The sequence below is a fragment of the Miniopterus schreibersii genome, assembly GCF_964146895.1.
Source record: "Miniopterus schreibersii genome assembly, chromosome: X".
Lineage (NCBI taxonomy): Eukaryota > Metazoa > Chordata > Mammalia > Chiroptera > Miniopteridae > Miniopterus > Miniopterus schreibersii.
In genome coordinates this window covers 54,648,473-54,666,789 of record NC_138104.1, presented here as the reverse complement: position 1 = coordinate 54,666,789, position 18,317 = coordinate 54,648,473, and the positions used below count along the sequence as shown (strand labels likewise).

At 39.1% G+C, this 18,317-nt stretch overlaps 1 protein-coding gene across 3 annotated transcripts in view; it reads left to right on the top strand.

The window, feature by feature from the left end:
* Positions 1-17,066, top strand: part of VSIG4 (V-set and immunoglobulin domain containing 4) — a 44,634-nt gene extending 27,568 nt beyond the window's left edge. For 2 of the 3 annotated variants that reach the window (XM_081124812.1, XM_081124810.1), the window contains 5 exons: positions 10,481-10,543; positions 11,074-11,151; positions 13,636-13,737; positions 16,007-16,028; positions 16,358-17,066. In XM_081124812.1, coding sequence (XP_080980938.1) covers positions 10,481-10,543; positions 11,074-11,151; positions 13,636-13,737; positions 16,007-16,028; positions 16,358-16,595 — 503 coding nt within the window. In that variant the 3' untranslated portion in view covers positions 16,596-17,066. The remainder of the gene's footprint in view (positions 1-10,480; positions 10,544-11,073; positions 11,152-13,635; positions 13,738-16,006; positions 16,029-16,357) is intronic. The other variant, XM_081124811.1, reaches the window with a different exon arrangement.
* The last annotated feature ends 1,251 nt before the right edge of the window (positions 17,067-18,317 follow it).

Here is an 18,317-nt window from a genome sequence, read left to right as displayed (position 1 = left end):
AGTGCATGTGCTCTGCACACGTGGTCCAGCTCAGTCCGCGCAGCAAACTTCTGCTCCGAACTGTGCTGTACAGAGGCCTGCAGAGGCCCAGGGTAATGCGCAGCCAGGCCTCACCCATAGCGTTCTGGGCCTAAGCCTACAGGTACTTTGGCCCGGCCCGCGAAGCTGGCTGTGGGCCACTCGCCACCTGCCACCTGCCCTCACCTCTCTTATTTCTGATTTTTTTTTTATTTGAGTCCTCTCTCTTTGTTTCTCGTTGAGTTTGGCTGAAGGGTCATCAATCTTGTTTATCTTTTCACATAACCAGCTCTTGGTTTCATTGATCTTTTGTATTGTTTTTATAGTCTCTATGTCATTTATTTCTGCTCTGATCTTCATTTTTTCCTCCCAACTACTTTCTCTGGGCTTTTCTTGTTCTTTTTCTAAGTTTTTAAGTTATATGGTTAGAAAATTTATTAGAATTTTTTTTTTTTTTTGAGATAGGCTTCTTGTGCTATGAACTTCTCAGGACTACTTTCATCATGTCCCATATTTGAAATTGTGTGTTCATTTTCATTTGTTTCCAGAAGATTTTTATTTCTTTCTTGATCTCTTTGGTAACACATTCATTGTTTAAAAACATGCAATTTAGCCTCCATGTTTTTTAATGATTTTAGTGTTTTCATTTTAGTTGATTTCTAAATTCAGAGCATTGTGGTCCGAGAAGATGCTTGATATGATTTCAGTCTTTTTGAACATTCAAAGACTTGTTTTGTGCCCTAACATTTGTTCTATCTTTGAGAATGTCCCTTTCACACTTGAGAAGAATGTATAATCTGCAGCTTTGGGGTGGAATGACAATTAAATCTATCTCAACTAGTGTGTCATTTAAGGTCACTATTTCCTTGTTGATTTTTTGCCTGGAAGACCTATCCAGTGAAGTCAGTGGGGTGTTAAGGTCTCCTACTATGACTGTATTGCTGTTGCTCTTTCCCTTAAAGTTCTCTAGAAGTTTTTTATAAATTTAGGTGCTCCAATATTGGGTGCATATATGTTTACCAGGCTTATATTCTCTTGTTGGATTAATCCCTTTAGTATTATGTAATAACCTTTCTTGTCTCTCATTATGGTCTTCATTTTGAAGTCTATTTTGTCTGATATGAGTAAAGCTACCCTAGCTTTTTTTTCATTTTCCTTTGCATGGAAAATTTTTTCCATCCCTTCACTCTAACCCTGTGTGAGTCTTTTGTTCTGAGGTAGGTCTCTTGTAGACAGTATATATTTGGGTCATGTTTTCTTATCCATTCAGCTACCTTATATCTTTTTATTGGAGCATTTAATCCATTTAAGTTTAAGGTTATCATTGATAGCTACTTATCTAATGCCATTTTAATTCTTTATGTCTATGTTTCTACCTGTTTCAATTTCTACTTCTAATTACAGCAGTTCCTTTAACATTTCCTGCAATGCTGGTTTGGTGGTGATAAACTCCTTTAGCCTTTTTTTGTCTGGGAAGCTCTTTATTTCACCATCTATCATGAATAGTCTTGCTGGATAGAATAGTCTTGTTTTCAGATCCTGTTTTGCATTACCTTGAGTGCTTCATGCCATTCCCCTCTGACCTGTAGAGTTTCTGATGAGAAGTTAGCTGACAGCCTTATGGGAGCTCCTTTGTAGGTAAGAGATTGCTTTTACCTAGCTGCCTTTAAGATTCTCTCTTTGTTGTAAATTCTTGACATTTTAATTATAATGTGTCTGAGCATGGGCCTCTTTGTATTCTTGCTTGGGATTCTCTGTGCCTCCTGAACTTGTGTGACTTTTTCTTTCACCAGGTATGGGAAGTTTCCTGCCATTATTTTTTCAAACAAGTTCTCTAACCCTTGCTTACCTTCGACCTCCTCTGGGACTTCTATGATTTGAATATTGTTATGTTTCATGTGGTCCCACAGCTCCCTTAGACTATCCTGTTTTATAATTGTTTTTTCTTTTTGGGTCTCTGATTGAGTGTTTTTTTTCTACCCTGCTTCTAATACACTGATCCGATCCTCAGCTTCCCGTAACCTGCTGATCATTCCTTCCAATGTATTCTTTATTTCTGCTATGTCATTCTTAATTTCCTTCATAGTTTTTATATCTTTTCCCATGCTATTGAGCATCCTTACAATCAGTATTCTGAACTCTATATCTGATAGATCACTTATCTCCATTTCATTTAATCCTTTTTCTGGAGACATCCCTTTTTCTTTCATTTTGGGCTTGTTTTTTGGTTTCCCCATTTGGCTGCCTATTTGTGTTTGTTTCTATGTATTAGGTATATCTTCTAGGACTCTGTCTTTTTGGAGAGTCTCTAGTGCTGGCCAATGTCAGATGCAGTTTGTGATTGGCCTTTAGTACCCCGTTTTGAGCTATCAACAACCCATGGCTTGAGGTCCCTTGTGTTGGGGCTGGGTGCACTTGGAGAGGACCAACATGCATACCAAAGCCTGCTTTTCGAAGGCCCAAATCCCAAAGCATATCAGGCAAAGACTCAAGGCACTCTGAAGTCTACCTCTGCCTGCAGACTGATTAATCTGATTCTCTTAATGAGCCTCAGGCTGTAGAAACTCCTCTGGGTAGGGGGAAAGGTTTTACAGCAGGATGGGGCAATTGCTTCCTCATCACCAGACAAAAGCAGCAAAATGTCTGCCCAAGAAAGATGTCCTTTGCAGTATGGGGGAATGAATTGGCACAGGAATCCAGAGGGGTGCTGTCTGAGCTCTATCCCCAGAGCCCACCACTCTAGATTCTCCTCATACAGCTCCAGTCCACTCTGCCCTCCTTTTGCTGGATCCAAAGGTGAGTGGCTGCACCTGAAACTTTGTGTGTGGCTCTTTAAGAGGGTCCTTGCATTTCCAGCCATCTCTCCTTGGAAGACAGGAACCCGGCTGCTTTTCACAGCCAGATGTTATGTGGGCATCTTTCTCAGTTCTAGTGCTCTTAGCTGGGAAGCCCAGCCTGGGATTTAGGCCACTGAATCCTCAATGGGAAACCCCACAGATGAAATGTCCCTCTGGACCTTCAGCTGCTGCATGTGGGAGCCCAGCCAGCCCTCTCATGCCTCCTCACTTCGTACTAGTCTCCACTTTTCCTCCTTGGTTATAAGGGTGCTCTCCAGCTCATCTTCAGTTGCAGTTGATTATTCAGGATGTTTTTTCTATATTTTAGTTGTAACTCCCGTTTGATCTGGGGAGAGTGTCAGTGTAGCTTCCATTCAGTCTGCCACCATCTTTAATCTCCCATTCTTTATTTTCAAACCATTTGTGTTTTTAAATCCTAAATATACATGGAATGTAATTGGATTATGTTCTCTCATTTATTTTTCCAATCTTTACTTTTAAATTTAAACATTTAATCTGTCTACATTTAATGTAATTCCTGATAAGATTTATGTTTGAAATTAGTTATTTTTTATATCTTGTCTTTATTATTCCTGTATTTTTTCTTTAATGCTGTCTTTGGTGTTAAATAGATATTTTCTAGTGTACTTTGTAATTTCTTTTTTGTTTCTCCTACCATATATTTTTAGTTATTGTCTTGGTGGTTACCCTAGGACTACCACTAATTCTTAACTTACTTTGGTCTGATTTGTATTATACCAATTTAATTTCAATCACATATAAATTTTTGTTTATATATAGCTTTATTCTTCCTCTTTTTATGCTATTATTGTAACAAATTACATTTTTATACATTATAATTACATCAACATGGATTTGTAATCATTTCTTCATGTAGTTGTGCTTTAAAACAGATAGAAAAAAGGTGTTACAAACAAAAATACATTTATAATTTCTTTATACTTATTCAGTTATCTTTACTGGTGCTTTATTTTTTCACATTGATTAAAATAACTATTTAGTGCCCGGCCGGGGGTGGCTCAGCACTTGAGTGTCGACCAAGGATCCAGGCGATCGGGGTTTGATTCCCGGTCAGGGCACATGCCCGGCGGGGTTGTGGGCTCGATCAGTGACTCTCATCATTGATGTTTCTCTCTCTCCCTCTCCTTCTCCTTTCCTCTCTCTGAAATCAATAAAGATATACTTAAAAAATAAATAAATAAAAATAAAATAAAATAACTATCTAGTGTCCTTTCATTTCAGCCTTAATAATTTCCTTTAAAATTTTTCATAAGTCAGATCTAGTGGCAATAAACTCTCCCAGTTATTGTTTATCTTAGTATGCCTTAATTTCTTCTTTGGTTTTAAAGGGTAATTTTGCTAAATGTAAAATTCTTGATTGATAGTTTTTTGTTTGTTTCAGTACTTTGAATATGTTATCCCACTGCCTCATGTCTTCCATTATTTCCAATTTGAAATGAGCAATTAATTTTATTGAGAATTCTTTTACATAATGACTTGCTTCTCTTATTCTGCTTTCATATTTTCTCCTTGGCTTTGACTTTTTACTATGTGTCTAAGTGTGGATTTTTGTTCCTACCTAAAGTACATTGAGCTTTTTTATTTGCAAATTAAATGTTTTTATAAAATTTTGATTTCTTTGATATTTTAAAAAATATTATGTCTTTCCGTTTTTATCTTCTATTTCTAGAACTCTCATTACTGAATTTTGGTATACTTGATGTTCCACAGATCTCTGAAGTGTTGCTCATTTTACTTTTAATTAATATATATTTTTATTGTTGACAGTATTACAGATGTCCCTCATTTCCCTCCCTTACCTCCACACAGCCCCTGCTCCACCCCAGGCGTTCACTACACAATTTTCTGTGTTCATAGCCTATGCATATATGTATATAAATTCTTTGATTTGCCTTTTCTCATCCCCCACCCCCCTCACCTCTGAGATGTGTCAGTTTGTTCCATGTATCCATGCTTCTGGACCTCTTTTGTTCATCAGTTTATTTTGTTCATTTCTCTTCATTCATTTTTTTTCATTCTCTGAAGTGACTCATTTCAATTGTCATATCTTCAAGTTTATTGATTCTTTCTTCTGCCTGTTAAAATTTGCTCTAGTATATTTTTCTCCCTACTAGTAATTGTTTTTCCTTTCCATTATTGTGCTTTTCAACTCCAGTATTTCTAGGTGTCTCCTGTTTTATAATTTCTGTCCCTTTATTGATATTCTCTATTTGGTTTGAATTTTTCTCATTGTCTTAGTTGTTTGAATTGTTCTTATTCTTTCGGTTCTCTAGACATTGTTCCCTTTATTTCTTTTAACACATTTAAAATAATTTTTAATATATTTTCCTAGTACATCCAATATCTGTGTTTCCTCAGGGACAGTTTCTATTCATTTTTTTCTTACCTGTTTATACTTTCTAGTTTCATTACATATCTCATATTTTGTTGAAAACTGGACTTTCTAAATAATATAATGTGGTGACTCTGTAAATCTGATTTCTTTCTATTACCAGGGCATGTTGTTGACACTGCTTGTTGTAAAAGTTGCTGTTTGTTTCTTTCATGATTTTTATTAATTTGCCACCCTCCCCTCAGGCCTTCACCACACTGTTGTCTGTGTCCATGGGTTATGCGTATATGTATATAAGTTCTTAAGTTAATATTTCCCCACACACTGACACACCCCTGACTTCCCTCTGAGATTCACCAGTCTGTTCCATGCTTCTATGTCTCTGGATCTATTTTGTTCATCAATTAATTTTGTTCATTAGATTCCACAAGCGAGTAAGATCATATGATACTTGTCTTTCTCTGACTAGCTTATTTTGCTTACCATAATACTCTCCATGTCCCACCCTGCTCTCTCAAAGGATAAAGAATCTTTCATTTTATAGCTACATAGGCTTCTATGGTGTAAATGTCTGAGAAGCTGCTTGATATGATTTCAATCTTTTTGAACTTGTAGATACTTGTTTTGTGTCCTAATATGTGATCTATCTTTGAGAATGTCCCACGTGCAGTTGAGAGAATGAATATTCTGCAGCTTTGGGGTGAAATGTTCTGTAAATGTTACTTTAATCCATCTGGTCTAGGGTGTCACTTAGAATCACTGTTTCCTTGTTGACTTTTTTTCTTAAAGATCAATCCTGTAAAGTCACTGGAGTGTTAAAGTCCCCTACTATGACCGTATTGCTGTTGATCTCTCCTTTAAAGTCCCCTAGAAGTTTTTTGGGGGGTCTCTTGTAGATGGCATCTATTTGGGTCTTGTTTTCTTATCCATTCAGCTATCCTATGTCCTTTGAGTGGAATGTTTAATCTATGTATATTTAAGGTTATTATTGATAGGCATAAAGAAATAAAATGGTAATAGATAACTACCTGTTTCTCTTTCTTTTTGTTTCAACTTCTCATTACAGCAGTCACTTTAACATTTCTTGCAATGCTAGTTTGATGGTGATAAGCTCTTTTAGCCATTTTTTATCTGAGAAGCTCTTTATTTCACCATCTATTCTGAATGATAGCTTGGCTGGATAGAATAGTCTTGGTTTCAGATCATTTGAATACCTTGTTTGAAGCTTTCTGCCACACTCCACAGCTTGTTGTTTCTTCTGCTGGGGCTGGGTATATTTAGATGGTACCAAATGTGCACCAAAGTTTGCTTTTCCAAGCCCTGGGTCCAGAGAAAATCAGAAGTATCAAAGCACCCAGAAGCTGTTAGTAAGTTTTTTAATGATCCTAAGGCTGTAGAAACTTTACAGGGTAGGGGAAGAGGTTTCCCAGGAGGGCAGGCCAATTGTTTCACCCTCAGGCAAAAACTGTTTGGACGGTAAATGTCTGCCTAAGAAAGATATCTGCCATATGGAGGAATACAACACAGGAATCCAGATGGCTGCTCTCTGATCTCTATTCTTCGGAGCCAGAAATTCAGACACTCTTCATGCAGATCTAATCCAACTGCCCTCCCTCTGCCAGAGCCCAAGGTGAGTGGCTGCACACAAAACTTTGTGCATTGGCTCTTTAAGAGCGTGTCTGCATTTCTAGTCATCTCTCCCTGACAGAAACCCTGCTGCTTTTCACAGCCAGATGTTGTGTGAGAACCTTTCTCAGTTTGGGCCCTGTGAGCTGGGAAGCCCAGCTTGAGGTTTAGGCCACAAAGTTCTCAGTGGAGATCCCCCCACAACTTGGATATCCCTCCAGACCTTCTGCTGCTGCCTGTGGGCTCCCAGCCAGCCTTTTCTCACCTCTGCACTTCCTACCATTCTCTATGCAGTCTCCACTTTTCCTCCTTGGTTATGAGGGTGCTCTCCAGCTAGTCTTCAGTTACAGTTGATTATTCAGTTGATTTTCTATATTTTAGTTGTGTTTCCAGTTTGGTCCTGGAACTGTGCCAGTGTAGCTTCCACTCAATCCATGATCATCTTGGAATCCCTCAGCTAATTATTGAATAGATATTTCCTTAAATATCTAAAACTAATAAATCTCCAAGTCTTCACTTAAGGGCTCTGTTGCTTGTTAAAATGTCTTAAATACTCACCTAGGAAGTTTACAACTGTCCCATAGCCTTCATTTCCTGCATTTTATATCCTCAAGGCTAGCCAGAGGTAAAAATGTATGACCTTCTTATGTCTTTCCTGGGTATGTACACAACTCTATGCATGTGTGTACATTTCTATATTCCTAGAAAAGAGTCAGAGCTTTTCAAAGTCCATATGAACATCTCATTCCTCAGTTTTTCCTTTTAGTTTTTTGGTTAGGTTCTTGTTTCTGTGAACTATTCTTCTTTGCTTAAGCAGCTATGGGACAAATTTTTCACCTCCCTAGGGAAAATTTTAACACTGAATTACCAATAAAGTAAAGCCTTTTGAATCAGGTCTTTCAGGAAATTGCAGCACAAGTCAAATAATAACAGTTGTTTTGGATTTAAATTTGTTCTGCTTACTCCAGCACCTAGGATTGGGTTTAATTTCAAGGCTAGTACTGGATAGTTGAGAGGAAATGAGGATAGGGTAAGTTAAAATACAATGAAACATGCAAGTTCTTAACAAGACTCAGGTAGCCTTATTTGCTTCTGGACCCAGGGCTTAGAAAAGCAAACCTTAGCCCTGTCCAAACACACCAAGCCCCAGCAGAAGGAAACACAAACTGTGGAGTGTAGAAAGCTTCAAACAGGGCATTCAAGGCCAGTCACAAACAGCATCTGATATTGGCCTGCAACAGAGACCATCTAAAAGACTGAGAGTTCTAGCAAATCTACCTAATACATAGAAACAAATCCAAACAGGCAGTCAAAATGGGGAGACCAAAAAAAAAAAAAAGCCCCAAGTGAAAGAACAAGAAAATTCTCCAGAAGAAGAGCTAAATGAGATGGAGATAAGCAATCTAACAGATATATAGTTCAGAATGATGATTGTAAGGATGTTCAACAGCATGAGAAGAAAATGCAAACTAAGAAAGAAATTAAGAATGATAAAAAAAGACATTGGAAGAATGAAAAAAAGACATTGGAAGGAATAAACAGCATATTACAGGAAGCTGAGTATCAGATCAGCAAATTAGAAGACAGGGTAGAAAAATCACTCAATCAGAGAACAAAAACAAAAAAAACAACAACAAACAAAAAGCAGGAGGACAGTTTAAAGGAGTTTTGGGAGAACATGAAATGTAACAATATTCACATCATAGGAAAGCCAGATGATGTAGAAAGTAAGCAAGGGTTAGAGAACCTGTTTGAAGAGATAATGGCAGAAAACTTCCTTAACTGGTCAAGGAAAAAGTCACACAAGTTCAGGAGGCACAGAGTCCCAAGCACAAACAACCCAAAAAGGCCCACACCCAGACACATCATAATTAAAATGCCAAAAATTCAACACAAGGAATCTTAAAGTCAGCTAGAGAAATGCAATCTGTTACCTACAAAGGAGCTTCCATAAGGCTGTCAGCTGATTTCTCATCAGAAACTCTACAGGCCAGAAGGGAATGGCATGAAGTATTAAAGGTAATGCAAAACATAGATCTGAAACCAAGACTATTCTATCCAGCAAGGCTATCATTCAAAATAGATGATGAAACAGAAAGCCTCCCAGACCAAAAAAAAAAAAAAAAAGGCTAAAGGCGCTTATCAACATCAAAAAAGCATTGTAAGAAATGTTAAAGGAACTGCTGTAACAGGAAGTTGAACTAGAGGGAATGAGAAACATAGGCATAAAGAATTAAAATTGCAATAAATAAGTACCTATCAATAATAACCTTAAGTATAAATAGATTAAACATTCCAATAAAAGGACATAAGATAGCTAAATGGATAAGAAAACAAGACCCAAACATATGCTGTCTACAAGAGACCCACCTCAGAACAAAAGACTCACAAAGGCTGAAAACAAAAACACCACAAAAGCTTCTGGACAACTTTAAAGGAGATATCAACAGCAATACAGTCATAGTAGGGGACCTTAACACCCCACTGACTTCACTGGATAGGTCTTCCAGGCAAAAAATCAACAAGGAAACAGTGACCCAAAATGACACACTAGTTGAGATACATTTAATTGTCATTCCACCCCAAAGCTGCAGATTATACATTCTTCTCAAGTGCACATGGGACATTCTCAAAGATAAACCACATGTTAGGGCACAAAACAAGTCTCTGCATGTTCAAGAAGACTGAAATCATATCAAGCATCTTCTTGGATATTTACACCATGGAATCCTATGAAACTGTAAAAATGTAGAATCCCTTCCCTTATGAGACAGCATGGTGGGAACTGGAGAGTACTGTGCTAAGTGAAGTAAGCTAGTCAGAGAAAGAAAAGTATCACATGATCTTACTCACTTGTGGAATCTAATGAACAAAATAAATCAATGAACAAAATAGATCCAGAGACATAGAAGCATGTAACAAATCTCAAAGGGCAGTCAGGGATGGGTAGGTGCGTGGGGAGATATTAACCTAAGAACTTATATACATATATGCATAACCCATGGACACAGACAATAGTGTGGTGAAGGTCTGGAGTGAGAGGGACAAGAGGTAGGGTATCAATGGGGAAAAATGGGGACATTTGTAATACTTTCAACAATAAATATTTTTTTAAAGAAAGACTGGGTTGTTTTTCTTCCATAAATTCTCCCTGGGTTTATGCAAACTGTTGGCTAATTTTTCAAATTCTTAAAAAGAAGTTGATTATAAAAAATTTGCCTGTTGTTTTATTGTTTTTGTGAATAGGTGAATATTCAGAGGTCATTACCATTTCCACTGGTATCACACAAAGCCACCTTCTTTGTGATATTTCACAAAGAATGAACTGCAAAAGATTAGTTGAAAGTTAGTAAAAACAAAATATGTTTTTGCCATCCAAGTTGAAAGACACTATGGACTCTAGATATACATTTCTTGTGTGTCTATGAACCCTGGGTTAATAATGCTTCCATAGAATGATTTTAAGTGTAAACGGGTAACACACAACTTTCCACCATCATGAGAGAAGTGCTGAGACAGATCCAAGTATATACCTTACTGGCCTTCACTTCCCAATATTTCTAGATCATTCAACTGTTCACTCAAGGGTGTCAGGAACCTTGACTGAACTCCTTTTTCTTTGCAGACTCTTCAAAGCTACACAAAAACAAGACTGAGGCACCTACAACCTTGCAGTTCCCTTTGAAAAGTAAGTTTTACTAGGGTACTTTTGCACTGATAGAGGTCTGAAATGGTGTCATGGAAGCCAAGGGAAAAGGCCCTATGCCAAAAGATGGGCAAATAAGAAGTTACTGGGTTCCTCAGTGAGAACACGGTAATAATTTAATGGAAATAAAAGAAAGATAGCAAGGATTTAAGGATTATAAAGAAGTGGACTGTGAATATATATACACTTCTTTGTGAAAAGTTCTTAAGCAAAAAGAAGTTAAAATATTCCCATGGGAAAAGAGAAAACTGAAGACTTCTATTCTGCTCTTAATCTCACTTGCTGTGGGACTTTGAATAAGTTGCCTCTCCTCTTTGAGCCTTCTTCTCATTACCAACAGTAATAAACTAGGGTACTTCACCTCATTGTACTAGTGGTCAATGATATGGCCAGGAATTCTGGGAAGCTCAGTACAGATGTCCAGAGAAGGATCCCCAACTTTGCAGTTGCTCTCCACATCCCAGCTCAGGGCTGGAAGAAGGCCCTCTGATTCTAATACCCTGTTGTCATAGCAACACCCACAGTGAACTCATCCTGGGCCTGGACCACTGAAGTGAATCACTACCTTGGGGAGACCAATGCTGGACAAGGTAAGAGCAGTGTCACAACTCCTATCCTTCTTTTTTTTTTTTTTTTTGGCTCTAAACTTTGCAACTGACACTTTTCATAATATACATTGTTTTATGGCATTGAACTCTGCAACCACTGCTTTGGTCCAGACAATGGTCAAAGACCCTGGAGATGAGGAGGGTAGGTGGGATGGAGAGGGAGAGATAGATATGCAGGGATGAGCAAAGTCAGAGCCTGGTTAAAGAAAGTGGTAGATATGCTCTTAGCTGGTTCGTTGTTGCCATACTTCACAAACATTTTAAGCAAGAACAGAAATGGGTCCATGATCTCAATCAGCTCTCTTAGAGATGGACATTGAGCCAGGTAAGGGTAATGGCAAGGCCTCATTACTGGAACTCTTCACCATGGTTCACCAAGCAGCTTGCAACTGACTTTTGAGTCCCCCAAAGTTTCAACAATCCTTAAGTCATGGTCTCAGAGATCCAAATTCCAATGAGAAGCTCTTTCATGTTTCACCTGGAGCTGGTAGTAAGCTCTTATGCACTAGTATGACTTAACTGATTGTTAAAATAATAAAATAATTTTATACTCATTGATAATTTGATGCAACCCTTAGTGCTGAGCTCCCCATTATCATCTGGGCTGCCCTGCTCTATTTCTCAGAACTCTGGAGACTTTGGGATAGAATCAGTTTCTTTGCTCTGTCCATCTTCAACAAAATTGTTGATGCTTTGAATTGCAGGGGACCTCTATAGACTAGTTCTATAGTAAGCATCTGTTTTGATTTATTGGTGCTAAATAGTTTGATGACTATTACTCCTGATCTCATCCTCTGGGTGCCTATAATTGATGGACTTCTTAATACTCCTGTACTTCTCCGCTCCTGGTTGTAGAGCTTCTTGTATATCTCTAGACATAGCCCAAACCTGTTTGTTGTGCCATCTTTGCATTGCCACTTTTCGCTTGAAAGCTTTCATAACTCCATGCCTCTCCCAGGGCAACATCCAATGGGAAAAGGGAGATTAGAAGATATCTCTTGGGGAGTTGGTTTAGGGAAATGAGACAATAACCCTGGGAAGAATACATATTCTCAGATGTTGGGTCTGTGCCTTAAATCCTCTATCAAGTTTTTCACTACTTAACTCACTCCCAGCGGAAATCTTCCTTTTACATGCATCAGTTTGTAGCTTGGGACTCTCAGCTCCAACCAGAGCTGTGAGGACAACAAATATCAGATTTCTAAGACAGAATATTTTGGTGTCTTGTAAAAACAAAGTCAGTTTCAGCAGCAAATTCTAAGGACACTAGGATTCCTTTACCTATTCTTCTTTATCCTTTGATCTTGCCCCCTAGATTCATAATATTGTAGCTACAGTACATTAGACATCATCCAATCTTTTCATTGAAATTATGGGGAAATTAAGGCCTAGTCAAAAATTCGACTGAAGTCACTGTATTTATTTTTCTATGACTGCTATAAAAATTACCCCAAACTTAGTACCTTAAAATAACACAAACACATTATCTTACAATTATGGAGATCAGAAGTTTGATACAGTTGGCTAAAATCAAAGCCTCAGCAGTGCTGTGTTCTTTCTGGAGACTTAGGGGGAGAATCAGTTTCTTTTCCCCGTCCATCTTCTAAAGGTTGCTCACATTCCTTGACTCTTGGTCCCCTCACACCATTTTCAAAAACAACAATGTTGCATACTTAAATCTCTCTGACTCTTACTTCCTCTTCTCTTTTCCTCTTTCACTTTTACAAAACCCTTGTGATTACATTGAATCCACCCAGATAATTCAAGATAATATTTTCATCTTCATGGCAGCTAATTAGCAACCTTAAGTCAATCTGCAACTTTAGCCCCTCCTTACAATGTAAACTAACATGCCAGCTCTGGGGATTTGGATGTGAACATCTTTGGAGGACCAATATTCTGCCCATCACAACAATATAGCAAATAAATAACAGATCCAGGACTGGAAACCCAATCTAGTTGTTTCCTTTAGCTTGTAAACATGATTGGAATAGGTAACCCAGGGGATTCAGTGGAAATATGTTTTGAGGGAAAAGAAACCTGAGTACTTGCCCAGAGAGTGTGAAGGAAAGAATTTTGTGGTTAGAAGTAATTAATAAGAATCTCAATAAGGTAGCATTTTTGTGAAGCTGGTAAGTAAGAGTACCACTTTATCCTCTTTAAGAGAAAGTAAAAACCTCTTGTTTTGGCCCCATGGAAAGCATAGAAAACTAGTCATATGCTCAGGCCCATCAAGCCATCAACCAGTGGGTTTGGAAGAAATTGTTTATACATGGGGTCTCTAGACTCTCTAAAGTCTTTGTTATGTGCCTGGGATTTTGTTTGTCTTCTGACTAGCTAAGAAATTTAGTAGAAGATGGAAAATGGAAAATAAAGAGGTGTGGACTAGTCTGGGCTGATCATTTGGATCTCTGTTTCTGGACAAATTTTTAACCAGATACCACTTGGTCTTATTTTGCCTTCTAGGAAAGGGCCTGCCCATCTTTACCATAACTCTCATCATCTTTCTGTGCTGTATGGTGGCCTTCATGGCTTATATCATGCTCTACCAGAAGACGTCCAAGCAAGGTGAGTGATGAGTATGACTGGGTGACTCTTGGCCATTCATTCATTTTGGTAGTATAGTTGAGCATGAACTCTGTACTTGGCACTGTGTTAGGCACCTCAAAGAGTTCCCAGCCAAGTTTAGAAGTGAGGGTAGATGTAAATAAAGTCAGATAAAAAAAAAAGTCAGACATGCAAGCCAACAATAACAGCACAACTTATGAAAAATAATTTACAAATCCTTGGTGCCTAGATTAGTACAGCTATCTCTGTAATAAGTTTTCTAATGAAGAAACAAAAGAAAGAGAAATTACAATTTTTGGCCTCCACTTGCTTACAATTTCTTTAGGGGATTTAGTACAGAAGCATGGAGTTTATCAATAATGATACATAACAATAAAGGCTAAAGAGTCAAAGCCTGGAGTTCAATACAATAGATACTAGAGGGATATAGAGGGGAAGAGAGACAGGGCTAGAATAATTAGAAAGGACTTTCAAAGGAAGGCGGAACTACGACCAGGCCTTGGAGAATGTAAACAACTTGGAAAGGAGTATTATTCCAGAAAAGAAGAACTATATGAGTAAAGGTGTAAAGACTTAAAATATAACTGTTAGTGGGGTTATCAATGAAGAAAATGTATGTAGCTGAGCAATGATAAAATAGAGCGAAAAAGGAAAGTTAATTCCTGATATAGAAGGTTTCAAATGATAGGTTAAGGAATTTGGACTTTCTTCTCTAGGCCTTGCAAAGGAAATAAAAGAGTACATTTTTTTAAAGCAAGGGAATGGCATGATTAAGGTACATTTGTCAGGGAAGTTTTACAACTGTGAGCCAACAAAGAAGGAAAAAGAGAATTTAGATGTTAATTTCTAAGTAAAATCTAGCTACACCTAAAACCAGCTGCACTAGCTGTTTTACCTACCATTAGTGTGTTTATTCCACTGTAGCAGCTCCAAATCCCAAATAGCCTGGTTTCCACATGGGCTTCTCCAATCAAAGAAGAGAAGGGAGCCTTGAGTATCTCCTTTTTCTGTATCTTAAGTATCAGTTTTGGTCTTTACCAGTTGACACGGCTATGACCCATGAGATTAAACTTGGAAGTGGAGATATCTCAAGTGGCCACAAATCCCTGGAGTACTAAAAGTAAAACATTCATCATAGTTTCAATGAGACTGGTTAAAAACTTTAACCATATTAGACTGTTTCTCTCCCAAAAACCTTCCAGGTCTCCTCATAGCCCAGGGAATAGAAGTAAAAATGTAGCATTTCATTAAAGGCCATCTACAATGTGCCTCTAGCTTATCTTTTCTATTCCCACCACTCCCTTACACCAAGATTCATTCCGGTCACTGAAGTCAAGTAGGCTATACAGGTAAATAGGCTGTACACTCCACACCTTTATGTTTTTTCCCTTCCTGGATTGCCTTCCCAAAATTCCTGATTTTTACGTCTCCATAAGGGAGACAATATTGGGGCATCAATTTGATTCAACATGTAGTTACTTGGTGCCTAACATGTGCCAGGTGCTGGGCATATAAAAATGTAATAGACACAACCCTTGAAGTATGGGAAGCTATCAGGCCAATGGAGGAGGTAAAACAAGGGAATACAAGGCTTTATCACAAGAGAGAAGGCCTGCTGCAGCATGCCACTTTTAATTTGTTGTAATGTAATGCATTCATTCCCAGTTGAATCCCTAAAAGATTATAAGCACCTAGAGGACAGTACCAGGAGACATTCATTTTTGTACCAGGCTATAGAGCTTTTAAACCTGCACGGAATATAGATGTTTCTCCTAGGGGGTAATGGTGACCTATTTCAGGACCTTTCCTGGGCTCAGGGTGGGGATTAGTGCATTTAGCAATGACTTAGGCCATGGTTCCTGACATCAGACTAATTCAGGCCCTTCTGTCTAGGCTCTGGCCTGGCTGCCAAGTTTCCCAAAAGGCCTCCCTTTGGATCTACAGCAAGATTTCTGGGTGGGAAGTGGATTCGGTTCCAGTATCCCTCTCCCCATCACACTAAGCAACTGCTCTAGCCCAATGGCCTGAATCAGAGTATGCCAAAGAGGACAGTTACCAACTGTGCTTCCTCTTCCTTTCCCTGAGAAATCTACATTCCTGTGTTTCAACTCACCTTCCCATTACCTCCTGGTTTCTGGAAAGTTGAATTTATTGAGATCTCCCTCTATGTCTCCTCTTCCTTCACCTTTTGACTGATAATGAAGTTCTATGCTTGGCTCTTGTCCACTCCCCATGGAAACCTCTGACCTGATTTCCCTTTCTTTTCTAGAGCACATCTATGAAGTGGCCAGGTAAGATAGTCTCTCCTCTTCTATCTTCTAACTCTTTCCCTGCCCTCAATTCTGTTGATTACTGGCATGGAGGAAATAGTGTTTGGCACAGACACAATCCTAAGCCCAAAGGTCTTCAGGGTCAGATTTTTTTCCTCTTCAGAACACCTCCTGATGTTCTGTTTTAGCCCACCAAAAACACAGGATAATTCAGGTCCACCAGCCCTCTGTTCTCAGAATCTCTGGGTTACAGCCTGAGGGTCAGTTGACAAGGATTGGGGCAGAAGGGTTAGAAACCAGGGTTCCAGCCTCAAGTCCCTTCTTATGGGTGATGGGCTTTTGGGCCACAGGGTACATGCCAGGGAGACCAGCAACTCTGGTGAAACCATGAGGGTGACCATCTTCAAAAATGGCTGTTGCAGTGAAGAGCCAGCTACCCGGACTTCAGGAAATGACTACTCTAATGAACCCAGCCTGGACCAGGAGTACCATATCATGGCCCAGATAAATGGTGACTACCCTCCGCTGGTGAACATAGTTTCCCTGGATCATGAGCTCCTGACCATCGAGGACAAGAGTGTCTGCTAAAACTGCCCTACTAGTTTGCTGACATAATTTCCTTTTAGCTCCTGCTTTCTGCATGGTCCCCTTCTCTTCCCGGATAGCCCAACATGTATTATCTGCCAACATTGGGATCCCTAAGTGTGATTGGCTTTGCCTAAGAAGTTGCCATGTGCACACAAGCAAGCCTGCTTCTGGGTTGAGCCCTGAACCTTCCTCATATCCTTGCCTGGGGCTTCTGCTGCTTCTCTCCAAGCACCAGGGGGAACTTCCCATAGCACTAAGACACCAATTAACTTTGGCCTCTTGTCACCATAAGACCAGAGGGAAGCTCAACTCTGCCAGCTCAGGGGACCAGTTATGTCCAGAATCACTTTTTCCAAGGCCAGATTGTTTTTGAGATTGTCATATGACAGGCTAGTGTTCATTTCTGCTCTTACACTATGAGTCTAGTGCTCTGATATTCTTTTGGTGCTCAATAAATATATAATCATAATAGCAACCTTGATTGTACTGATCTTCTATCAAGGACCTACTGAGAGTGATTAAAGTGAGATTAGTTGAGATGACTGGGTGCCGGAAGCTGTTCCATTCTTGCTGCTTGACACAGTCCTTCAAGGAGGAGACATTTGCACAGCCAGTGCTCCATGGGACTTGGTGTATGGCATATCCTTCTTCCCATGCTTGTTCCCCTTTCTAAAGCTCTGTGTCCTTACCTGAGTCACTTCACCAGAAAATGGCATTGCCCTAGCTGGAAACTTTTCCCTAGCAGGGGAGTCGGATACAACTGGAAAAGACAATGATTCAGTAAAAGCCCCAAAGTGTACGGGAAAATCATGTGCCGCTTATGAGGAACTCAGACTGTCAGCAGAAAGTTTAGGACTTGTTAGGCCCACTACCACAGGTAGTTCCCCACCAGGGAAAAGGCCTGGGTCTGGGCCCTTGCTGATTCACCGGCAATCCACAGGGAGTTGACCAGTGAGTTCCCACTAGGGAATGTATTACTGGGAGATGTTTATATTAATGGAAAACTCTGGGGATCCCCACAAGGAAAGAGCAGTCTAAAAAAGAGATTATTTCAATCTATACCTGAACCCTTATCATAAAGAGAATATTACAATGAGGACGGACTGCTGCAGGGAATGTAAACGGAGAGACTAAGGCTAGGTCTCAGACAGGCGGTCAATCACCATAGCTAAAAACAATCACGTGCAAGCTACATAACCCTAACTTAGGACTTGCACAACCTTTATGGAAGAAAAGCTGACTTAATTATTCTCCTTTTAGCTATGTGGTAGAGCAATAAAATAGTAACTTCAGGATATAAATAACAAACTAGATATTAACCTGTAGAATAGCCTATAGAAACAAACAATAGGTAAGACTAAAAATTAACATACCTAAACAGATGTAAATTCTTTAGCAAAGGTGAGCTAAGAAGGTATATTCATTAACTGTGAAAGGCCAAAACAGAAACCGGAACAAAGCATGTTGTCATGTTGTTTAACCAGCAATAAAATCAAATAGTATAAATACAGTTGTAACAAGGAAATAAAGAGAGAAGATGATTGTCCTGATGCTCTGAACACTGTCTCCGTATCCTTCAGTCATTCTTCTCCGACGCCATCCACACCCTTGGAGACCCCTGGACTGCTGGGGCAGGACCCCTGCAACTGGGGCCCTGGGTATATAAATAGCACCTTTGTTTTTTGTTTTTGTTTTCTTCCCACCCATGCCACCCTTATCTCA